Raw genomic sequence first — 26,480 nt, forward strand, 5'->3', positions numbered from 1 at the left:
GCCTCTCTGTCCATCTGCGTGATCTTGTGCACTCGACTTCTGCTCCTGTCTCTTTCTTCCTCCCCACTTCTATCTGTTCTCTCTCTTTCTTCCTTTCTCCCTTACCTCAGTCATCTTTAAGGAGGTAAACACCTGTAACCCTGCTACCATAACTGGTACTCTATCCCGCATCTCCCTGGATGACGAGGACGACCCCAAGTTGGCAGCTCATCAGGAAGGCGTTAATTTCAGCAGCCTACCTGGGAATATCCCACCCCCTAACCTCCTGGTGCAGGTACCTGCTTTGGGTACCCTGAATGAGCTAAGCGAGCAGCCGCTGAAGAAGGATGTCAATGTGGAGCAACAAGGCCAGCATCAGCGATCCGGACCCATCTACCTGTGCACTGAGAGTGGGCTGGGTTGGGCCCGACCAAACCCTTCTTCCACCCAGGATTCAGCTGGAGGAGGCGGGGAAGGGGACTACATGGTGTTGCCACGTCGGACAGTCAGTCTCAAGCCCCCTCCTCCACCCCAGGATGAGGGGAAGCCTCTGAACATTACAGTAGATGACCCTCCCTTTCCTCCGCCCCCTTCACCCTTGACTCTGCATCCAGCTGAGAGTGAGGCATACCCTGCAGACTTTGCAGCTGTGGACCACATCAGCATGAACCTAAACCGCTCCTACGGCACTCTCAAACAGTTGCCGGCCCACACCGGGCACACTCACTCCAACACCCACACCCTGCAGGTTAAGCAGAATCGTCCCTCTGTCCGGCAGATCCTTACCTCGGGAACCGTGGAGCGCACCAGAACCCTTCCCCGCAACCTGGGCAGCACCAACGCCAGCCTCTCGGCTGGATCTTTGGAAGTAAGTAGGGGTTAAAGTAGGGGTACATTATTTCACAATCTAGAACAACCGTCACTTCTGAATGTCCCAGGGTATTTTGGAAACCACCTGTGGTTTGCAATTGTGGCATACAACCTAGGTACACACGAGTGCTGTAATCTCATGCCATTCTTGCCAGGAAAAAGGGAACCGGGGACCACATAGCACAAAGAATCATGCTGGCAGAAAAATGTCAGTTAGATCAACACACACACAGACAAAAAAACATAACAGAGATGAAACCAAGCATGAATGCAGTGATTGCAAATACGCCGACCTAAACACACAAGCCATTGAATCTTACCTAGCAACAGACAAATTACGATTAAAGGGCTAGTTCTCCCAAAAAAATTAAATCGTCATCATTTACATTCCCAACATGTATGACTTCCTTCAGTGAAAAATGGAAGTCAATGAGGTCCAAAACAACACTAGACCCCATTGACTTTTTTCCCCAAGATATATTCCTTTGTGTTCCGCAGAAGTCATACAGGTTTAGAATGACATGAATGTGAGTAAATTATCATTTTTGGGTGAACCCTCCCTTTAAGGTGTTGTTACAGGAGAGCAATACATGTTACAGGAGAGCAATGCCATGGCTGATTTATCTTATTAGTAGTGTCTCCTTGCATTTTGGGGCTGGATGATGGTACATCATCTGTTGTCCCAGAGACGCAATGCATACTGATCATGTAGCAACTCTCTCATCAGTCCATCACCGGAATGCATTCAGGTGTGCCTTCTAAACCCAGAGTCCCCTGTTAACATGATGTTACACAACTTGGTGACTGCATCAGGTTTAGTGTGTGTGTGTGTGTGTGTGTGTGTGTGTGTGTGTGTGTGTGTGTGTGTATGTGTGTGTGTGTGTGTGTGTGTGTGTGTGTGTGTGTGTGTGTGTGTGTGTGTGTGTGTGTGTGTGTGTGCAGTTATGCTTCTCTCTATAATTACACTACAGCCCCACAAGGAGGGACAGCAGATGGCGAGAGAGAAACAGACAGAGGAAGTGCCTGAGAGAGCCAGCATTCCTTCATTAAATGACACAAAACCTTCCCGCTCTGACTCCTATACATAGTTCTTAGGGCTGGGGCATGAATTTATAACTAACAACTGACTTTTTGACAAATGACTTTAAGTCAGTTGTCAAACTTAAAGTCAGCGTCAAATTAGTAGGTTCTGTCCCCCCTACAAATAAAACATTGTTCTTCATCAAATGTAATAACTTACTCTGCATCAAAAAAAAAAAAAGGAAAGTGAATGGAAAGATGTTAGACTCTGGAGGTCAAACTAAATATTTTATGAACTGTTTTATTTTTATGAGTTTTATCATTTTTGAACAGTGATTTTTGCTGCTTTGTAGCAACGAAACACTATAAAATGAAACTCTGATATAATAATAATAACAATAATAATACACCAGAATGGTGAATCATATTTTGTACGGGCGGCAAATATCAGGTGAACTGAGAACATGCTTATAAGCTTTCGTTCATTAGGCTTAGTTAGTTTTTGGCAAAATGCCAATTTATCAACTTATATTTCCCATTAATTAAAGTATTTATTGAGCTTATTTTCATCCTTGATTACCTGATTTACTCTGAAATAAATCACATCACGGAAGTAAAATATTAATTTCATGTTGACTTTAAAAATGTGTTTTAATGCTCTGGCAGCTTACCACCTGTGAAATACAGAAAATGTTTCTCAATCATTCTCTTTCTGCCTCTGTCTCACACACTTACTCATAAGTGCCTTGGTTGTTAGAGTATACATCATTTTGCATATAATTTTCATATCAATCATCACGCTGGAAAGGCTGCAATACACTAGTTTTATAAGTAATTTTAAAAACTTTTTCTCTAAATAACTCAAGTTTGGTGATGTAAGGTTGGGGTCACAAAGGAAAAGGTTCCTGAGTATTGATATTTTAGTGGGCTTGTAGTGCTTTGGCTTGCTGTCACCTAACTCACCAAGTGACACCTTAACTTTGTCAACAACTAACTTCTCACACTTTAATCAAGGTATAAAATGTGACTCACTGTCTTCCTCCCTTTATGAGTATGCCCAGGTCTTGACTGGTTTGTGACTGGACAGTGAGTTTGAGCTTGTGACAAATTGCCACAGAATGTGTACAGACACTATTTGTTAACTGCATTTGAGAATGTGTTTTGAATTACTTCAACTTTTTATTATAGACTATTGCATCTCTTGCGTATATGGCATTTTAAGCCTCAATTAGTACAGCAGGAAATATAAATATTCTTTTTGCTTTTCAGATTGCCTTACAGGGTGCTAACATTGGTAACCTCTCAAAAGTCCATATATGACACTTAATGTACTTCAATTAATGTCCATGGTCCAAAATTATTGCTCAAAAGTGTAAATAGATGTGTATAAATCCATCTTTGCCATGTAACATCTAGCCTACTTGGTTTAAGAAGGATTGCCTTACACTTGCCGGTGTGCTAGCCATTCACTATAAAGTGACACAAATCACTTACTTAAGAAAACATTTGTCATGATTCCCATGTCGTTAGACTTTATATATTGTGTAATTGATATATTACATCAGAATTGCATATATTTTTTCAACAGAACTCCATGTGATGTCACTGTGGGGGGGGGGGATTTTACATATACTAGCCTACTACAGTTTCAGGGCCTATGTGAAATATTTATTACCAAGTGGTTTTCTCAACTGATTTTAATTTAAATCATTTTGGACGCTGTACATTATATATGTAAATAGCACTATGCAGATGTGCAAACAAAAATTGTTAGAACTGAGCAAGTTCCTTCTGAGCAAGTGTTTTTTGCTGTTTACGGAAGATTAGAGATGTTTACAAAACTGAGTGACGTTTATGAAATATTATGCCATTTTCCAAACATACCATAGCTTCTGCTGTTTACAGTATATGCAGACACATACTTTCTTGTAATTTCAAAGGCTAAAATCATCAACACTGATGCTGTTTTATGGAGGAAAAAAAATAGTTCCCTTTCGTAGTCACATCGAGTTACGTCGGATGACGACGAATGGGGGTTTCGCCTAGAAAGCCAATCATCTTCGTGTATTATAAAACGAGCCAATGGCGATGAAATGCCATGGGTCTGCGGAATTTGCAAAGCGTATCTCCGCCCCACCGCGTGGGTATAAAAAGAGAGACGCCGGCAAAGGCAGATCATGTTTTCGCTTCGGAGCCAAGAGCTTCTCTTCACTCTACAAGCCAAATCCTGAGTTTTCTGTGACATCATCTTCTTCGAGACGAGCGAACTCTCCGGTGTTGGTGTGACGGCGGTACCCAGCGAGTTTCACATTGCCTGCGATCTGAGCAGTGATCTGCCAGTCTGTGTGCTTCTCCCTGGTCGCCTCAGCATCGCTGAGTTTTTCCTCTCTAAAAGAGCTGCAAGTGGCACGTCTTTTTAAAGATGTCTCGCCCTTGTTCTTCTGGGTGCGGTCGATTCCTGTCTTCCTTTGATGGGCACAAATGCTGCTTTGCGTGTTTGGGGTTAGAGCACGCTAAAGCAGCGCTTGTGGATGACTCATGTTCCTTCTGTGGGAACATGGCCATCGCAACACTAAGGTCGAGACTCAATGATCTCATTCGAGAGAGAGTCCCCTCATCCACACCCCGATCTACACCCTCCACGAGAGGTGGTACTTCGGCTGGTGGACAGGGTGACTTGAGGGTGACGGTGTGGAACAATCCGACGATGCGTCCTCGGACCACGCCCCCCTCTACAGTGTTGCAACCCGCGAGCTCTGCGGTGATTCTACCGGGTCCATCTACTGATGCCCTGCGTGTTTCATTCGGCGCTCCAGAGGAGGACTCGGTGTCGGTCGCTGCATCACAAGGTGGGCAGGAGTCATCGGGAAGTGACGATGCGGCTGCGTTGCCTCCTTCTGGAGTACCAGCGTTGCCCGTATCAGATCCCTAGATGACGGCCATACTCTCCCGGGCCGCCGCGAGCTTCGGGCTTGAGTGGAACCCTCCGCCCTGCCCTGAGCGCTCGCGGTTGGATGACTGGTTTTTGGGTGCGGCTGCCGCCTCACGGCCACAGCCAACCCCAATACCATTCTTCCCGGAAGTGCATGAGGAACTGGCGAAGTCATGGAAGGCTCCCTTGACCTCCCGTGTACGTTCGTCAGCTTTCTCCGCCTTTCCCCCCCTCGATGAGGCGGTCGCCCATGGGTACACTGGGATTCCCCCGGTTGAACGCTCTGTTGACATGCAACTGTGTCCTCAGAGCGCTTCATCTCGTGGTATTCCTAAGCACCGGTCCAAGGCCTGTAGATTTTCGTCGACCCTCGTGGCGAGATCTCACAGAGCTGCAGGACAGGCGGCCGCCGCTCTGCATGCGATGAGCACCTTGCAGGTCTACCAGGCCCAGCTGCTCAGAGATATGCACGAGGCGGGGACTGACCCAGAACTCTTCGATGAGCTGCGTGCCGCCACTGACCTTGCTCTCCGAGCGACGAAAGTGGCCTCACGCTCCCTGGGTCAGGTGATGGCCACCTCTGTGGTCCAGGAGCGTCACCTGTGGCTTAACCTGGCCGATATGCGGGACGCTGAGCGCACTCGTCTGCTCGATGCCCCCATATCCCAGGCTGGCCACTTCAGCAGAGCGGTTGAGGACTTTGCCCAGCAGTTCTCAACCGCACAGAAGCAGTCTTAGGCGATCAAACATATTCTGCCCCGACGGCCTGCTGCTGCCTCCACCCAGCCATCGGTACAGACGCCTCAGCCTGCTCGCCGCCGAGGGCGCCCTCCGGTGGCTCCCTCCCCTCCCACACGGCCCCAGCAGCAGCCTTCACCCGGGCCGCGTCGCGGAGGAGGCCGCAGGAAGGCGCCACAGCCCTCTCCAGCCCCGCGCCCCGCTAAACGACAGGCTAAGCGGCGCTCCTGAGACGGGCTGCTCAGTGATGGTGACGGTTTTTCGCCAGGAGGTGGTTGCAGCCCCCCCCCGTCCCCCTCTGTCTCAGAGGGTGCGGATGACAGTGCGTGCCGTCTCCGGACCTCACCACTCTTGTCCCCCTCTGTCGCCAGACCCCTGGCAGAGCAGACCCCGTGGAACGCTGGTCCTTCCCTGGTCTCCTCTGTCAGGACGCGGAGCATGACCGTGCCCCCGCACCGGGCCGCTATGCCACCCATGCCTGGGCCGGTCACTCCGCTTCGCTGCCCCTCCGGGGGGACGTCTGTGGTTCGCATGACCCCGCTGGTTCAGTTCCTGGCAGCTTGGTTAAAGCTCCCCAGCCTGTCCCGCTGGGTCGCCCGAACTATCAGGCTCGGCTATGCGATTCAGTTCGCACGGTCTCCTCCCCGCTTCAGGGGAGTTTGCTTCACTATGGTCGGTGGCAATGCCCCTATCATGAGAGCGGAGGTTGCTACCCTGCTGGTGAAGGGTGCAATCGAGACTGTCCCTCCAGCCGAGATGAAGTCAGGGTTCTACAGCCCGTACTTCATTGTCCCCAAGAAGACCGGTGGGTTACGGCCGATCCTGGATCTGCGCGTCTTGAACCGCTCCCTTCCCAGACTGCCATTCAAGATGCTCGCGGCCAAACGCATTTTCGAATGCATGCGGCCACAGGACTGGTTTGCAGCGATAGACCTGAAGGACGCCTACTTTCATGTCTCCATTTTACCTCGACACAGACCGTTTCTCCGGTTTGCTTTCGAGGGGCAGGCATACCAATACGCGGTTCTCCCATTCGGGTTGGCTCTGTCTCCTCGTGTCTTTACGAAGGTCGTCGAGGCAGCCCTTGTTCCCCTACGCGAACACGGGGTTTGCATCCTGAATTACCTCGACGACTGGCTAATATTACCTCACTCTCGAGATCAGGTTTGCGAACACAGAGACTTAGTGCTCCGGCACCTAGCCCGTCTGGGCCTTCGGGTCAACTGGGAGAAGAGCAAACTCTGCCCCGTGCAGAGGATCTCTTTTCTCGGTATGGAGATCGGCTCGGTCGCCATGTCTGCGCAGCTTACGAGCGAGTGCGCACACTCACTGCTGACTTGTCTTCGACAGTTCGATGGCAAGAGTGCGGTCCCACTGAAATTGTTTCAGAGGCTCCTGGGGCATATGGCATCTGCAGCCGCGGCAACGCCGCTCGGATTGCTTCATATGAGACCGCTTCAGCTGTGGCTTTGCGATCGAGTCCCGAGGTGGGCATGGCATCATGGCACGCTCCGAGTCCCAGTGACTCCGACCTGCCGTCAGACCTTCACCACGTGGAGGAACCTCAGTTTTCTACGGGCCGGAGTTCCCCTAGAACGAGTTTGTTGTCTCCACAGATGCCTCTTCCACGGGCTGGGGCGCCATGTACAACGGACATGCTGCCGCGGGCTCCTGGACAGGACCCCAGCGTCTTCTGCGTGTCAATTGCCTCGAGTTGCTGGCAGTACGCCTTGCCCTGCACCGTTTTCGCACGTTGCTCATGGGTCAACACGTACTAGTCCGTTCAGACACTACCGCGACAGTAGCGTACATCAACCGTCAGGGTGGTCTACGCTCCCGCCGTATGTCGCAACTCGCACGCCACCTCCTCTTATGGAGTCAGAAGCACCTGAGGTCCCTTCGTGCTATCCACATTCCGGGAGATCGGAACTTTGCAGCCGACGAGCTGTCACGGTTTCGGCCTATCTCCGGCGAATGGCGACTCCATCCCCAGTCAGTCCAGCACAGATAGACCTGTTTGCCTCCCACGACTCGTCCCATTGCGCCCTGTATTACTCCCTGTCCGAGGGCACCCTCGGCACAGATGCACTGACGCACAGATGGCCGCGGGGCCTATGCAAATATGCGTTTCCCCCAGTGAGCATTCTCGCACAATACCGCAAGATCAAGGAGAATGAGGAGCAGGTCATTCTGGTTGCCCGTACTGGCCCACCCGGACCTGGTTCTCCGAACTGATACTCCTCGCGACAGCACCTCCTTGGCCAATTCCTCTGAGGAAGGATCTCCTTTCTCAGAGACGGGGCACCCTCTGGCACCCTCGACCCGATCTTTGGAGGCTCCACGTGTGGCTCCTGGACGGGAAGAGGCGGGTTTGAGTACCCTGCCACCAGCGGTGGCGGCTACCATCACTTCCACTAGAGCATCGTTCACGAGACATGTCTATGCGTTGAAGTGGAACCTCTTCGTCAACTGGTGCTCTTCTCGCCGAGAAGACCCCAGAAGATGCTCGGTCAGTGTCGTGCTTTCCTTGCTGCAAGATGCTGCTGTCTCCCTCCACCCTAAAGGTGTATTACATTTACATTTACATTTAGCTGACGCTTTTATCCAAAGCGACTTACAATTGCTATATATGTCAGAAGTCGCATGCCTCTGGAGCAACTAGGGGTTAAGTGTCTTGCTCAGGGACACATTGTTGTCTCACAGTGGATTCGAACCCGGGTCTCTCACACCAAAGGCATGTGTCTTATCCACTGCGCCATCACCACCCATTTGCCTCCTGGTGGTCGCCGCATATCACGAAGCAGTGGAAGGTAGGTCTCTGGGAAAGCACGACCTGATCGTCAGGTTCCTGAGAGGAGCGAGGAGACGGAATCCTCCTCGCCCTCCTCTCGTTCCCTCTTGGGAGCTCTCAGTGGTGTTAAATGCCTTGCAGAGGGCTCCCTTTGAGCCTCTGCAATCAGTTGAGCTTAAGTTCCTGTCTATGAAGACAGCGCTCCTGGTTGCATTGGCCTCCATCAAGAGGGTAGGGGACCTGCACGCATTCTCCGTTGATGAGGCATGCCTGGAATTTGGGCCCGGTCACTCTCACGTGATCCTGAGACCCCGGCCTGGATATGTGCCCAAGGTTCCCACCACTCCCTTCCGGGACCAGGTGGTGAACCTGCAAGCGCTGCCCCTGGAGGAGGCAGACCCAGCCTTGGCACTGCTCTGTCCAGTACGCACTCTCCGTACTTACGTAGACAGGACGCAGTGTTTCAGGACCTCAGACCAGCTCTTTGTCTGTTTTGGTGGGAGACTGAAGGGAAAGGCTCTCTCAAAGCAGAGGTTGTCCCACTTGATAGTGGACGCCATTGCTTTGGCTTACCAACAGCAAGGCCGACCGTGCCCCCTTGGTGTGACAGCCCACTCCACCCGGAGTGTGGCTTCCTCTTGGGCTCTAGCGCATGGCGCCTCGCTGGCAGATATCTGTAGAGCTGCAGGCTGGGCGACACCCAACACATTCGCCAGATTTTATAATCTCCGAGTGGAGCCTATGTCCTCTCGTGTACTCGCTCCAGTCAGCTAGTACCGGACCCGCTCAGGTGTCTTCGCTTGCTCGCCACTCCACTCCACGGACTGGATACGTGCGATAATTCCTCAGGTGAGCCTCCTCTCTGAAGCCCTGAGTTCCTCCAGCACTGTTGACGCTGGCGCCAGTGTCTATTGCCTGTGCGTCGGCTAGGTGCCTCCGTGTGCATGGTTCCTCCCCTGAGTAACCCCCACATGTGTATTTCCACTGTAAGCCTCCTTGAGCATGTGTCTTTCCCTCGGCAAGCCACCTTGCCTCTCCTGGAGTTGAAAGTTGCCACCCCACGGGCTGGTCACTCCAGCGTTCCTCCATATGTAGCCCTCCGGCCATATGTGTATCCTTAAGTCCTCCCTACGGGTAGGCATGCTGCGGCATATTTCCTCTGAGATATGCTTCGCAGTGTACCTTGGTATTCCTGTGTGAAGTAGGACTCCTTCGTCCGTGCCAGTATCACGACAAGGCGATCAGACTTTCGCAGGGCACTGGAAGACAGCTGTGAAGGTGGCTTGATTTCACAGGGACCCCCATTCGTCGTCATCCGACGTAACTCGGAGTGACTACGAAAGGGAACGTCTCGGTTACGTATGTAACCCTTGTTCCCTGAGTAGGGAACGGAGACGTTACGTCTCCCTGCCACTTCCGCTGTACCACTGGGTAGATGCCTGAGTTCAGTCTCGGCTCCTCAGCGAAGACATGATCTGCCTTTGCCGGCGTCTCTCCTTTTATACCCACGCGGTGGGGCGGAGATACACTATGCAAATTCCGCAGACCCATGGCATTTCATCGCCATTGGCTCGTTTTATAATACACAAAGATGATTGGCTTTCTAGGCGAAACCCCCATTCGTCGTCATCCGACGTAACGTCTCCATTCCCTACTCAGGGAACGAGGGTTACATACGTAACCGAAACGTTTTTAACATCAGTGTCAGGCCTATAGAACCGGTGGCCAAACCCTGCCTGTTTGACATTTTCAGTGACACACTTGAGATCGCCAAACAGCCTAGAATTAAATATATTACATTAGATGCAACAAAGATATGATGTGCGGAGCACACACTACAGTATCTTATTTCTCCCAGACTACTTTATTTGTGGTGATTTATGTCTTATTTTACATGGAAATTATTATTTATGCACACGGTAATGCTGTAACTACTACACTGCTGTTGCTGTAAGACGCCGCCCCACACACATCTGTTGGTGACGGTGAATACCCCTTTCCTATGTTCAATTTGAAACCATACATGAAAAAACACTGACTGGAAAAACGCAGTTCAGTCAGCTGAGGTGTATTATATGCTCACTGCACCTGCATGAGACAAATGCGTCATGTGCGCCAGAGCCGAAGTTTACTCAGGTGCTGAAAGATGTGCACTTGTGATTGATGGTGTCTTCTCTCCCCCTCCCCCTTCCCCCAGAGGAAAAGAGTACGGTACTCTGAGCTGGACTTTGAGGTAAGAGCCCGTCCCCATCTGTCCATAGACTGGTGTTTGTGCTTCTGTCCAATATTAGCTAGAGAGCTTTCCATGGACTTACAAAGGAGCCAATGATAGTTTCCGCACTGGTGCTTGTTTCCCCCATCATGCATACAGTATATTAGCAACAGTCCTGTCCATGGCTGAACTGCTCAGTGTTTCACATGCCTTGATTCCTTAGGCTTTTTTTAGCTCATTTCAAAATAGGGTGACTACACAATCCACTTTGACAGGATTTTTTTTTTTTTTTGTTATTTACTATAGCTATATAAATATGTATGTATAGAATAAAGTTAAATAGGTAAAAACCCTAAATTTAAAAAAATACCATAAAATGTATAGTTTATAAATAATTATATAGAAAGTGTGTGTGTGTGTGTGGGGGGGGGGGGGGGGTAACACTTTACAATAAGGTTAATTGGTTTACAACCTTAGCTAACATAAATAATGAACAATACTTCCACATTTATTAATCTTAGTTAATATACATTTCAACATGTACTAATACGTTATTAAATTTAAGGTTGTATTTGTTAACATTAGTTAATGCACTGTGAACTAACATGAACAAACAATGAACAGCTGTATTTTTATTAACTAACATTAACAAAGATTAATAAATACTGTAACAAATGTATTGCTCATTGTTTCATGTTAGTTAATAAATTAAGTAATGTTAACAAATTAACCTTATTGTAAAGTGTTACCATATATGTCTATAGTACTACATAATTATACATAGGCTATATTGTATGGCATTCATTTTTTTAAAAAAAATTTAGGGTTTTTAGCTATTTAACTTTATTCTGCCAAGTGCGAATTCTAAAGACTAGATGGAATACTCACAGACTAATGACACAATTATATATATATATCATTCCTGTAGTACACATAATATGGTGTGACAATAGTATTACATTTACTGTAGTTTGCATTTTAAAAATCTGCTCACCTTATTTCAAAATGACATCTTCGATATCATCAGTATGTGTGTTGTATAATGGCTAAACATAACACCACACACAAGCAGTAGTCTATATGTTTCTGAATACAAAATGATCAAGGCTGCAGAAACACTGAATCAGTGTAGAGCTCTTTAAGTGTGGAGTGAGTGGCATTAGTGTGTGTGAATGAGATAAACGGCATAATGAGACGAGTAGAGACTGCACGTGTATGTCTGAGGCAGTCTGGAGGGAATGGGCACCTCCATGGAATGATTAAATGGCAGAATCCAGCAAATCTCCAGTCTAAAGTCTCCCAATCCATTTTTTTCCAGAACACACTTGTGTGCTTTTAAACTAGCAGTTCTTCATTTACGTTTGAAAGCTTAAGTTAAGTTATGACTGGATATTTGCTCTCCGGTATGGAGGCTTCTTCTCAAACAGAGGTATGTCTTGTTACTAACACATTCAGATGCTTTTAGAGCTTCATAACCTTTTCCATTTTAGTCAGTGCTGCATGAGATCTTCTCCCTCCTGTCCCAATAAATAAATTAGGGTTGGCAGGTGAATACATGTATTACAGAGATACATTTCAAAATGTAAATTAGTTGAAATATGATTATTTGTGGTGCATTTAGTTTCAATGCATTCAATTCCTCTTTAAAAATAAACAAAATATTCAACTAAAATCTGTATTGCCCTTTGGTAAAAAAATGTTTTTAATAATAATAAATTAAATGAATGGTTAGTCAGTCTCCCAGCATGGTTAAACCACTTTGTTATGCTGGTTTGGGGATTGATGCACTTGTTTGCTGGTCAGGCTGGATTGTTGTGTTCTGGCACTCGTATTCAGAATAAATTTAAACAGGTGAATGTGCTAAATGCCATAAAATCTAAATATTTTCTTAATTATAAACATATTTTACTTTGGTAGCCCTAAAACAAAGATATCCCCAAGATAACACTTACAGAAAGAAAATAAATGGTAAACAAACTTAAAATGCAGTTTTTGCTCAGAAACCAAGTGCATCACATGGATGCTAAATGAGAACAGTGCTGATATTCACAGGTCAAAGCAATGCTCAATGTCGGCTCTGTGCAAAAACCAGCTGTGACTGCAAGCTAAGTCCCTTTAAAGGCTAGTCATTTTACTCTGTGGCCATCTTTGAAACGCCTCTTAGGCAGCTGTTTCAGTCAGAAAAGTATAGCTTCTCCATCTCTTCACCAAATTAGGATTTAATTTCATATTTGAAATCACCAAATATCTGACAACGACTTATTCGTAAATTGTTTCTAATTACATAAATCATGACAAAAAACCTGCATTTTTCAGGTTGAACCAGCCAATGCGCATGTACAGTCATAAGTGCACATCTCAGAACGCTGACTGTTTCTACAGCAAGCGGAGCTTCTAACAGCAGTTGCAGTGATGCGATGGCTTTACATATTGGCGATTGTCTCTTTTATTTAGAAGGTGCGTTTTGTTGTGCGTGTATATTGTGCGTTGCACTTTCTCCCATGCATGGTAATAGGACTGCAATGTCTTTGCTACAAAACAGCCCAACCACCTCCATTTAAATATGTGAATTGGTGGAAGTGTCTGTAAGTAGGAAATTATACTGACCAGAGAGCTTTAATATTGCTTGATACCCATCAGTTTTATTAACCAATCAGAACACCACCCTTTGAAAGGATGACTGTTTATTGTCACCCTAGTCTTGCGGTTTAACTCAGTTACCGTCGACCCAGCTCCTCCCTGGTCTTCCCTTTCTTATTTTTGCTTTTGTTTTTTTGTTTTTTTTTTGTTGTTTTTTTTGTTTGTTTTTCCCCTTCCTTACAGAAAGTGATGCACACTCGCAAAAGACACTCAGAGCTGTACCATGAACTCAACCACTCCACCAAGTTCCACACCATAGACAGGTATAACAGGGACCCTGCCATGTCCTCCTTCAAGGTAAGACCCCTCTAACCTGCAAACCCCACAATTATACCCAGCCCAAGTGAAATAATCTCACCCTGTACTTGCTAGAAATCCTGTATATTTGCTATACACGATCACTAATATCACCATGCTCACACGTGCACTACTGCAGGAATTTCAAAGCAATAGTAACTGGAGCACTAAATTGATTACTTAAACCTGAAACACTAATTATACACACTATATAACATAATTTGTTACCTGGTTATTTTGTTACCTGGTTACCTGTTAATTTGTTCTTGTTTTAAGGATGATTTAACCTGCTTTAAAATTAACCGTATTCATTTTAAACTGCTTTAAAACCATAGGGAGTAAAATTCATCAAAGGTTCTATAATAAATATTAAACTGCAATATGCATACGCTAATGAACACTGAAAATGCATACAAATCCTTTAGTGGACTTTCCTTAGTGAAACATTTTATTTATATAATGCAATAAAAGTCTACCTCTAACTTTCACTGTATGGACAAAACCATGTTTCAAAATATATAATTTTATGCTTCACAGAAGATAGAAAAGCATTCAGGTTTGGAATGTTATGAGGGTGGATAAATGATGACAGAATTTTCATCTTTGGGTGAACTTCGAGTCCCTTTAAAAAAAAATTAAAAATGATGATGGGAGTAAACAGTTTGTATTCTGGTACTTGAAGATAAAAAATAATAAATAAAAAAAAACTTTGAAAAGCAATTGTACATGCACCTGGTGTTTGGAATCACATCTTTATTAGAGCATTCTCTGCTTTCCTTATCCCCGAGCCTTGTGTTCTGTAAATTAATTAATACAGTATTAATAGTTGGATCATATTCAGTCTCCCACCATTAAGCTTCTCCAAGTACACCTGCCTTCTGCAGTGTTGTCTCCTATCTGCTTTCCCTGGAAAGAGCTGACTGTTCATCTTTCCATTAGCTAGACTGCTGAATCTTTAATGTTCTATTAGAGGAAGGAGCATTGCAAACATCCATATGCTGGTGTCCAGAGGCTTTTGTCATTAAGGTTTAAAAACAATTGTAAAAACAGGTAATTACCTGCCTGCAATTTGTGACAAGTGTATACGTTGGTGACATTTGCCACATGCTCACTCACTTTTCATTTGGATCATGCTGCCTACAGCCTGAGTTTTGGCTCAATTTAGGCCTTTAGTTCGTTGTGCTACATTACTTTTCACCAGAGGCGTGCCCTGGGGTGGCAATGGCTACTGGAGTGATTTGATTGGCCACTCCAAAATTCTAAACTAGGATTGGCCAACTCTCAAGTCAAGACCTTGGCTTAAATCGAACAGGGAAACAATGTCCAGAAAAAAAACAATTAGATGGAGTCAAGAGAAGCATTGAAACATTGATCAATGTGCACTTAAACTGACACAGGACATCAAAGCATAAAATACAGCAGACAAGAACACATTTATTCATTGTAATTCATTTTACAATGTATAATTAATAGAATGTTTTCTTACACATGCATTTTGATGATTGCTCAGTTAATTTAAAGGTTTTAAATTTGACATTATTATTATTATTATCAGTGAAGATGGATTATGCTTCTCGACAAAGAGTTTGTGTTTTACATGGGCCACAGCTGTCAAAAACGTCTGGACAACCTAATGCTGGATTATAGGTGCAGACAAGCATCAGAGATTCATGTTCTCACATTACAGAGGATCAAACTCTTTCTTTTTGCTTTTTAAATGTTTTGATAGTGTAGAGTCCTTCTGACAGTATTGACAAGTCAAGCTTTAAACATTTGCCTTTTGATACCCAATGGGAAAGCAATTACAGCATACAATTATTTTGATTTCATGCCACAGGTCTCTGAATATTTTGGCAATGCTATAATTACAATCACAATGGTGTCTCAAGAGAGTTTGAAAAAATAAAATTGCACTTTTGTAATTATTATAATAACCCAGTGCTTATAAGACAATCAATTCATTGGATTTCTTCTTCAAGTCAGGACTGGTGTGAGTGATTTTCCACTAAATGTTGGCATAATTCATTCTTAAAGAAGCGTTTTTCACATTTATGAAGATAACTATGATCTAAAAGAAATAAGTGTGCTGTTTAACTACCTTTACAGTGGATCCCAATCCTGCTGGCTTTTTACCTCTCTACCTCATGAAACCACATCTACCTCAAAAACTAAAGCTGTGCTAAAAAGTGCCATGTGCCATGTCAGTAGTATTTAAACCCCTCTAACAATCTGGCCACCTTCACAGGTTCCTCCTCCACCTCCACAACGACAATCCGAGCCTTTAACACGGAGAGTAAGCTTCGTTTACAAAGAGAGCCAACGTAAGCATGTCAACCAGACCCCGTATTCCCAGCCCTGTGTGATAGGGCCTGGTGCCGTGTAAATCCTGTAGAGTCCAAGACGTGTAGAGGACTAAATGTTGGGTGTTTTTTCTCAGTAGGTCGTGTTTTTCCGTGGTAACTTGCCGTGGAACATTCCCCGCAATGTTGTGATGTACTGTTGTAAATCACACAGCCATGCTCTGTCATTGTGCTTGTGCTATTTTAAACCCTTTCTTTAACTTTTTTTTATTTAAAACAAAACAATACATGTAAATTCATATAAACCACAAAAGTTTCAGTAGGAATTAATCAACATTTGTTTTAAAAGATCATAAACACATACAATCTAATTTTGATCAATGTGACCATAAATCTGCATTAAAATTGAGAAATACTTGATCGGTATACGGTAAGTACGTGAGCACATACTCTTCCAGCAACAAGGTGGTTCAGATGAAGTGTGTTTTGTCAGAAACATGTTATGCGTGATTGTGTGTGTGTGAGTGTGTGGGCCGGTAAAGAGATGAGTGCACATTCGGGAAAATCTAAGCCATTTTTCCCCTCCTGTCTTATTATAGACTTGATTTTTATCCTATTAGATCATTCTAACAGCTAAAGAGGACAGTGAGCTTAGTGGGTCTCTAACACATCCAAAAACGGCACTGTCCATTTCATCTAATCGTCTTCCTCTCTATTTTCCTCCTACATACTCTGACTTCAATCTCCTGTTCGTACCACGGGTTCGCTTCATTTCATTCTTTTTTTTTTTCTATGGGGACAGTGGAGGCGCCTTAGTCACTTGCAGTCCGTTAAATTGCACATGTTAGTGTGAATGGAGCTTGATGCAGTTTGAAAGGCAGTTAACCTCTAAGTGAAGATGCTGGCTGGGCTGATAGCTGTAGCGGAGGCACCCCATATGGTCCCAAATGGATGAAGGACTGGTACCCTGTGTTCAATCTATTCATGCTAATGGGGATCCTACAAATGAACACAGCGGGGAACTTGAGAGCAGAGGAAGGCAACGGTCTGGCTCTTGAAATATGTATTAATTGAAAACTTCTGCTCTTACTCCCACAGTTGTATGAAAGTGTAAACATCATACATATAATGTGGGGTTAGTAATAATAAAATATTTGAACAAACCCCTAAAACTATTAAACTTATGCTGATGCTTCACATTTTTCTTATAATGCAACGGATGAAAAAATCTCGAACTTCCTTGGAAGGAGGATTGATATATGGTTTTTGGAAGTAAAAAGTATGAATTGCCATATATTTTACAGTTTATTCCTACATAATACTCAAAAAATGCATGAACGTTCATGCATTCGTTTTACTAAATCGTGGCCACATTGTAATAATTTGTTCAACGAATTAGTTCAACATGGCCACGACTTACTCGTAAGAAGTCGTAGGAACGAAATACTTAATTCATGGCTATGATTTCACTTAAAATTAATGAATATATTTGTAAACCCTTGCCATGATTTACTAAAACAGGAAAATGAATTCTTAATTTGTGGCCAATATGTATATATGAAAAAAACATTCTTGCAACAACCCAGAACACCCTAGCCACAATACTTTTTGTTAATGTTGCAAATTATTCATGGAAAAACACATTATGCCTAACTCATTTGTAATCTGGACAGCATTGCTAGCTTTTTTTGAATAAAAATGTGATTGCAGCTAAAATATGTATTCTAGTTCAGTTACCTACTGAAATGACTGTCTATAGGTGTTAAAGGCCTTCATCTACAATTTGAAAGTTTAATCCAAACCATGATTACATTTTGTGACCCCTTTCAACTAGAACTAATCAAACTACTTTCTAGTACAGATGGCTCATTAAAACTTTCAAAACCATATAGCACTGTTAATGTATAATAACAGTGCAAGGTGGTCTCATGAATCAATACTGTAATTGGCTTGCTGTAAAGGTTATGCTCTTAACGTTTATCAGTACTCAGCACAGTGTGTGTGATTATAAGCGCGTATTAGTGCATCTGAGTGTTTGCCTAATCTTAGCGTGTTTGCTTATGCCTCGATGAAACTGTTTCGCTGCAGTTGGGTTGAATTATTGGTATCAGAGCCCAACTGTGAAGTTGTTTGAAACAATTTGCTCTAGTGAGGGCGAGTAGCAGATGCATGCATTCCCCGACATTCACCATCTCTCTCTAGATTCCTAATTTGTTGGAGCTTCATCTAGAGACCTCTATGGCGTTAATTAAATAACAGATTTTTTGCGGTCTTGTATTTGCCCATTGTCCACGCAAAATTAGCCCCAAAATGATATTTTCTTTACAGAGTATTGTTTTGACTAAACTTGAAGCAGATGCACTATCAAACAGCTTAATGAAGGGGCTTAATGTTGGGATAGGACTCTACACACTCTCACACACCACACACACACACATCAAAATGCTAATTTGCAGTCTGTGCCAATTAAGACATAATTAGTGAGATATGTCATGTCTGCAGATTTGGCCATGTTGGGCTCTGTTCTTGCTGTAATGTAGCTCGGCTCATATCTGGATCATGACATAGAAGGGATAATAATAATTTTAGTGACAGTTTTGTGTCTATTTTGCCCTTTTGTGGTTCTTTTAACATTGAACAGAGTAGAATAGATTACAGACTATTAGCCAAGCTGACATAATGCTATATAACTCAGCAGTAGTTGTCAAGGCAGAGAGACCAGACCAGATTTTAGCGCATTATCCTTTATACATAATGTATGACTTTATAATGGAGGGAACGCAGAGGTCATGTATGCAATGAAAGTGACCGTATACATCAACATTTATTGTGGTTATCCTATCATATTTAATACTGTATTGGAGATACACACATTTCACTGAAACAAATGGTCTAATCTGTACATTATGCCAACATTCTGGCCATTTAATCTGGTTTGGAGACCACAAAGCTCACTGATATCTCCTCCTGTAATGCATAAATGTAGAGTGGAGAATTCACTAAGATTGCGTTGTTTATATGTGCATGCTGTCTGCGGTGTTTTAGCACCAGTTAATTTAAGAAATTATGCAAATTATGTATACAATTATGCATTAATTAATTAAAATTCAATGCAAGCATACCCCCTAAAATGGTGGTTAACGCAAGTTGCATGACACTATTGTTCATTTTGTAAAATGTTAAGTGTCAGATTGTCATTTGATCATCTTTTGACAGCTTACTACATGCCAATATGGCAGAAAAATGTTTAGTAAATTTTTTTTGTGCTTTCAAGTCCTCCTGTGAAGTTCGTATTTACGAGTTGGGAAGTTATGTTTGCGACATCAAGTCACTTTTGTCATAGCAAAATGGCGATCTAGCTTCTCTTATTTAACTACTCAAAAAAACGAAAGGTTTTTTAACTGTACTTCTAGAAAATGAAGAACAAAGATTGTGCGTGTGGTTAACATTTTTATGTTAATAATTCATTCATTAAGCATTTTGCATATATTGTGATAATATATTATGTTATATGTGCTATTATTATACATGCTATTATCAGGATATCCAGGTTTGCGTAACAAAACCAACCCAATTGCTATTCAAAACCCACCCAATTATGGCAACTTGACTTGGCAACACTGGCTATTATATTTTGTACAGGCAATCAGCTTATTTCAATGTAAATAAAAAGTCACTGCTAAAAACCTATGTGTTGTGGTATTCCGCCATGTTTCTCACGGACACCCCCATCGGGGCTCAAAGAAAATCCAGAGTATCCCACTTGTATTTATGACTTTGTGGTGGCGTTCATGTGCGTTCAAATCGTAAATACGATCTTTCTGACATGACTTGAAAGCACCATTACCCCAGACACTCATCTCTGACAGAGGCCTTGTCGTGCTATACTCATTCCTCTTCTTTGTTGCACATCCATGTTGTTTTACTCGATCCATTCACTCTAAAAAAAAATGCTGAGTTTTTTCAACCCATGTTTGGGTCAAATATGGATTAACTCTTTCCCTGCCACTGACGAGTTATCTTGTCTTTTATGAGAAAACGCTTCCCTGCCATTGACGATATGTTACGGCTGTTATAAGGCAGGGGGTTCTATTACGCATTTATGCTGAACGAGTACAGTATCTCCAGATCAAAACACAGGCAAAGAAGAAGCAGAAACGAGTGATCTCATGTAAGCAGATGCATAGGAAAAAGAATGTGATCATCAACAATAAACAGCATATAAATCAAAACAGCCTAATGTTACCGAATGAAATGTCGACCCAGAAAGTGGTTAGGACTGTGCAAGCTTTTGGCATGTTGATGGACTCAATCTACTCCGTTTATGTTTTGATCATCGTTCTGATCGGTGGGGGTGTTGTTTGTTTAAAAGCATAGGGGTCTTTTTTTGATAAATTGCATGTTTAGATATTCATACAACAAAATAATCTGTGGGCCATGATTTTTTGTTAAAATTGCCAAAAAACGCTGGTGGGCAAAAAGTTTCAATTTAACCAAAAAAATGTGTTTGTCCATATTTGTCCAAACATAGGTTGAAACAACCCAGCATTTTTTACTGTGATTGTTTAACGCATCCTCATCCTTTGGCGTCATATGTGACGCCATATGACAATACGGCAAAATACTACGCACATGGCACCCTTTATCGTCAATATAACACGCACTGTGATGGGTAGGTTTAGATGTGGGGTAGGGTCTGCGTCTCATATTCACGCTAAAGGATGCCAGTCAACTTTATGACGCCTTGGGTTCGCGTGTTATATTCACGCTAGGTGCCATGTGCGTAGTATTTCGCCGTTTTGTCATATGGCGTCACATATGCCGCCAAAGGATGAGAACGGGCTCGATTGTTATATGTTTTTTTTTCTGGATTTTGACCTACTGCTTATGATTTAGTTTATTGCATTGCATTGTTTTGCATTTGTTTGTTTGTTTGTTTGTTTGCTTTTTGGTCATAATGCACTGCTGCCTGTCTTTGTCTTTCCTTGGTTTGAAACTACATGTTTTCTGTCATAGTTTGACTGTAGCCAGGCAGTCAGCAGACCCAAGGGCGACAAACAGAGAAAAGGTAACAAAAAAAAATCTCATCCAGAGGGCATTGTGTCTGAGCCACAGCACTCACATAGAGAGTGTTTCTTTTTGTCCTCTCCAACCTATAGTCTCCATAGAAACTTCTAGACCAGTACAGAACTCCCACAGTGACTAAACTTGCTCTCCCCCACTGCCTTGCTGCTGTAGACACTGCTCCTTTCACATCTTCCCTTTGCTTCAGTGTGCAACAGCCGACTTCTTCTCTGACCTGTGCTTTCTCATTCGTGTGCTGGACACATACTGTAGATAGTAGTCACTGCTGTGTTGCTGTGCCTCTCTTTGCTTTCTGCACTCACCTATTACTAGTCCTTGAATCCAAAAGAGTGTGGAGGAGAGATACAGTTGTAAACTCTTTAGAAACATAAATGGCAAATCTTTCTTGGGTATAAACTAACTTTTGTGGGTAAAAAAGAATCAAAAATGCTAGATGGAATTATGACTGAATGTTTTGCAGGAAAGGATGAGGAAAATCAGAGGAGTGATTCGAATAATTGTTGGCTACTTTCATTTTCATATGCTTCATCAGCACTCTAGGGTAGTTCAGACACACTGACTGCATTCGAAATCGCATATTCTCTTGAGAAGGTACTTATTTTGAATAAGTAATTACTTTTGTGACCGCTAAAAAAGTATGTTCTATATGGTATGAATATGTGTAGTATGAATGTAATCTGGATGTACTACATTCGCCATGTTGCCCTTATCACGAGACCTGGTATAGAAAAGTGTCCATCGTATGCATACTTCAGAATCTTCCCGAAAGAAGTAGGTGATCCGGGTACTTTTTGCCTACTGGTTTATGAGTACTGTAAATTCAGTACGAATATAGGCGGTTTCGGGTGCAGCCACAGACTATATGTGTTTTTGCAAATGTCATTCAGCACCATGACCACTTTCAGGAGACAGAAAAGAGAGTTAGAGAGTGAAGTTCATTTTTAAATTACATAAATCCGTAATGTTCTCTGTAAGTACTTGGTAAACAATTTGTAAAGACAGAATATTTTCCAAAATGTGGTGATCTACCTACGAAAGCCGCCTTTCCACTGCAGCCAACAAACAACAGACCTCACCGAATGTGATGTATTCTAACCAAAACTATGAGCGCAAATTTCACGACTAATTTCAAAGTTCTTTGCGACTAACACTAGGAGGCGAAATGCGACAATCGTATGCGAATGTCGTGTGCAGTGGAAAGGCGGCTTAAGACAGCATCATAAGTGTACTCCTGATTCCAGAAGGAAGGCAGAAACATTATGTTGACTAATTTCTAAGGCAGCCTCATATCAAACTTGTGCAGAAACATGTGCCTCATCACAAGGACACGCATGAAAAATGAAAACAATAGGGCCGTTTCTCAATATGCATTCGAAATTGCGTCATTGTGTTCTTTTACTATGTCATCATCAAGCGTCGACATTCAATTCCAATACTCAAGAACGCAAGTACAAAGGAAGACCAAAAAAGAAAAAATCTAGAATGAATTATTTTAACTATTTTTTTAAAATATTTTATACTTTTATTATGTCATTAGTCACTGCATATAGAGTTTCTACATACTATATCGAGCGTTCCAAATGTCAAAAATTAGTTTCTATTTCAGTAAGCATATGCTGCCTTAAGCCGGGCTCAGACTACCGGGACCGGGAGTTTCAGGCCGATTTATGCCCGATTTACCCAATCCGCGTCCAGGGCATTGTTCGGTTCCGATGTTTTGCCAAGATGATCTGATAATGTTAGGCATTTATAGATCAAATTTATCAATGTTTGATATTAAGGATTTTTAACTTCCACAATTGCCAATGAGAGACAAGTTTACAAGGAGACAGAAATTTTGAAATGGCAACCGCAAAACAACAAGCAGCTATATGGGTGGACAACGGAGATGAAGGAACGACTGGTCGAAATGAGGCAACAATACGACTGCCTTTATAATGTCTCCTCATATAATGTCTACAGCAAGTTGCCACGACACAGTATCCATTTTGCTTACATCCGCTTCCCCATGAGATCACGTGAGGTTCTAAATCTGGTATGATAATCTTAAAGGGGTCCAATTATGCTTTTTCACTTTTTCAACTAGTCGGTGATGTTGCTGTTTGAGCATAACAAAAGATCTGTAAGGTTACAAAGCTCAAAGTACACTCCAAAGGGAGATATTTTATTTAACAGAATCCCCTTTTCAAAAACTACAACGAACGGCTTTTTTGGACTACAACATGATTTTTCCTTATCTTATGAAGTCACAATGTCCCTCATTTAAATAATATCCTGCTAATGGAATATGCAAGAAAGCGGAAGAGGCCTGGTTGAGCTGCGTTAGAGAAGACAGCTGTCGCTATGTCAAAGAGATATTTTTTCATCCCGCTTCCAAAACTCATTTGTTTGACCTTCCTAGGGCTGATGAACTTAGAGTGGTTAAAATTGATTTTAAACACGTTTCCTGAACATTATAACTCCAACCTTTTTCTGTGTGCTGCTTATTTTATGGAGAACAGCTTGTTTGCTGTTGCTTTTGTAAGACGATTCATTTCTCCTTAGGAAAATTGACTATGGTTTTTTGATCGATTACGTTTTTTATTACCTTAGTTTTCTGACAAATATCATGATTAAATGGATAACATTGTATCTATATTGTATAAGAACATTTCTAAAAAACATACCACTCTGAAATGTCATGTGAAATCCGTGCTTGCACAATCTGATTCTCTTTTTCATTCACACTGTCAGGGTCTGAATCAGACGCGAATTGGTTTGAAATTGATGTCATCTTTATTTATATTTACACTACAGAAGAACTCGCAGTTATGGAGGGGGGGGGACATTTCCTGTACACGTGTTAAACACTGCCATTCACAACACATTGGGCCAGCTAACCAATCACAGCACATTTCGTATTTCGGGAGGAGGGGCTTCATCTAAATCGGCGTGTTTGAGCCAGACTGGAGAGAGAGGTGCTGTAATAATGTAAAATATGTGAAAAATAATGAATTTTTTTTACAATCAAGCATGAAAACATTCTAGTACTTCCCATAAACAAAATCTTTTTGACTTTTTGAAGGAGAATGATATGACCCCTTTAAGAATATCTTTTAGTATGTGATGCACCACGAATTTCAAATCTTGTAATGTGTGCAGGTTTGAGATTTAAATGAAGAAAATCTGTGAAGATTCTCCTTATGTGCGTGATGCAACCAGATTTCACAATCGGTTAAGATTTTAAAACTCCTGTAGTCTGAGCCCAGCTTTGGGTGGTAAGCAGCAGGATTATTGTCCCTTTTGCCTCCAAAACTTCACAGAATCTCCTTCCCCTTATTGTGAAGTGCTAAGCTCCCCTTCCTCTACTGCAGTGTTTCAATACAGACATGGTTCATTCATGCTGAAGTTACCAGTCACCTCTCTTGTCATATGCTGAGCATAGTGCTGTAGACGTTTAAGTCGTCTGTGTCTTTGTGCAAAAGAAATATGGGGGATGGAGAGCGCAAGCCTCCAAGACTGAATCTATAGACAGACTCTTCCATCAAGGTAAAAAATATTCAAACCAACATCGCTTCCCCTCAGACATGTTTTGTGACTGTGATCCTCCCTCCTTTTCTCTCTCATTCTCTCTCACTCTGTGCTCTCTGTCTGTCTTTCTCTCCCTCTCTGTCTCTCTTCCTTTATTTTTCTTTCGTCCCATCCTCATTTTTATTGCAACAGAGGGAAAAGCGATGGAGCATTTCGTCTGCCGGAGGTGAAAAGAATTCTTCGAGTGTAAGTAGAAAATCCTGATGAGGAGAGATGGAGAAAGCGAGAGGAAGTGAAGGAAGGTTGTTGCGAGTAGAGCGATCGAGAGGAAGAGAGATGGAGGGGAAAGGAAATACGCAAGAGCAGCACAATCGCGTTAGCATTCTCTTAGGAATAAAGTCGGGCTCCTCTTCAGCATTAACAACACTTCTGCTCGACAAAATGTTCCTTCTTCAGCGTTTAGCATGCAAATTGGCTGCCAGATTATGCTTTTTGTATCCATTTTGCCTACTGTCAGCCTGTTACATTGGGTGAGTTATAATCAGGCTGCTATCGCCCCCTTGTGGATGGAAACTTGCTTACACGAGGCAACAAACTCAACCAGAGGTTGTGAATGAGAGCCAAAAGAGAAGACATTCTGTTTAGTCTGCTTGGAAATATTGTTATAATGTGCATGTGTGAGTTTAGTGTATGTGTGTGTGAGTGCTCATATTTCCATTTCCCTGAGGAGTTTATAAGCCTCCCCCTTCACAAATACTCACGAACAAGAGGGAGGCAGAGAAACTTATTCTCAGTCATACCACAGACGAGTCGTTTACGTGGTGTTTTCCAATCTTCCCAATCCGTCACACGCGCAATCAGCGGGCGTTTGAGCTGAGGGGGAGCCGACAGCAACCCTGTAATTGATCGCCTCAAACGTTTCGAGATATATGCAGGTTCATACATCTCATTTTCGGGGGAAGTTGGGAATAGATTCAAGAGGAGGGGAAATGGCGAGATGAATTTGTCAGGTCTCAACAGAGTTCCCTTCGAATGGCCTGGCTCTGGCTGTCTCTCTCTTTTTTTATTTTATTCTTACAATCCTAACCTCATATTTCCTCACTCTTTGTATGCGATTAGATTAATCTGCCCTTACTGTATAATGCAATTTAACTAGCATTAAGAGGCCGTATAGCTGTAGGATACATCATTAGTCTCAATGGGGATGGACAGTATATGTGTTCTGGCCATCTGAAGTAATGAACACCTGGAATAGCCGGGTATAAAACGCAGCACAGGCCACCACTAATGCCAATGAGAAAATCGCTCCATATGTTGGATAGATGAGTTGTAATGTAGCAAGACTATAACGGCATTTAGTCTTTATGCTTCTGTTGTAACGTGCATTCAGGCGCATTAAATGTGAATTACAAATGCCGGTGCACATTTCCATTAGTTACGGCCTAGACTAGATAAAATGTTGTTTTTCAGCCTTGCGATGCTCATGGCAGGTCTAAAAATGGCCATGGTAGTGATTTCTTCCAGAATACCATAGTTATGAGTGATATTGTTATAGCACTGTAAAATTATCTGCTTCCTGTCAATTATTATAAGTGTGTTGTTGTTACAGTGGTGGCCGATGTGTATATGTATAGATTTTTTTTAAACTCATTGTATATAAATAAACATTTGATTTATGTTCATGTTTTATACCCATGATATTTTATTTGATCAACATACAGTAAAATATTACAAATATTGTGAAATATTATTACAAATAAAAATAAAAATAAATCTATTTTAGTATATTTTAAAATGATATTTATTCCTGTGATGCAAAGCTGAATTTTCAGCATCAATACTCCAGTCTTCAGTGTCATATGATCCTGAAATCTTTATAATATGCTAATTTGCTGCTCAAGAAACATTTATTGTTATTATCAATGTTGGAAACAGTTGTGGTGCTTAATATTTTTTGGCGGAAACCAACCCAGACAGCAACATAGTGTCGGCCCGGATCCGGTCCACATCTAGAACGTGTGGAATCCACGTGTACCAGATGTGGGCCGGATCTTGGCAGACACTATGTTGCTGTCTGGGAAGATAATTATCGACAAATAGAAAGCT

General features: G+C 42.9%; 1 protein-coding gene across 23 annotated transcripts in view; it reads left to right on the forward strand.

The window, feature by feature from the left end:
- The window catches only part of adgrb2 (adhesion G protein-coupled receptor B2), a 341,068-nt gene that overhangs the window by 311,134 nt on the left and 3,454 nt on the right, over window positions 1-26,480 (forward strand). For 8 of the 23 annotated variants that reach the window (XM_077196018.1, XM_077196020.1, XM_077196019.1 and 5 more), the window contains 4 exons: window positions 111-847; window positions 10,528-10,563; window positions 13,366-13,479; window positions 24,567-24,620. In XM_077196018.1, coding sequence (XP_077052133.1) covers window positions 111-847; window positions 10,528-10,563; window positions 13,366-13,479; window positions 24,567-24,620 — 941 coding nt within the window. Of the gene's footprint in view, window positions 1-110; window positions 848-10,527; window positions 10,564-13,365; window positions 13,480-15,724; window positions 15,801-20,795; window positions 20,848-24,566; window positions 24,621-26,480 lie in introns of all 23 variants that reach the window. The other 15 variants (XM_077196041.1, XM_077196023.1, XM_077196024.1 and 12 more) reach the window with 10 other exon arrangements.

Source organism: Siphateles boraxobius, unplaced genomic scaffold, assembly GCF_051911475.1.
Source record: "Siphateles boraxobius isolate OS27281-9 unplaced genomic scaffold, OSU_SipBor_1 35, whole genome shotgun sequence".
NCBI classification, from domain to species: Eukaryota; Metazoa; Chordata; class Actinopteri; order Cypriniformes; family Leuciscidae; genus Siphateles; species Siphateles boraxobius.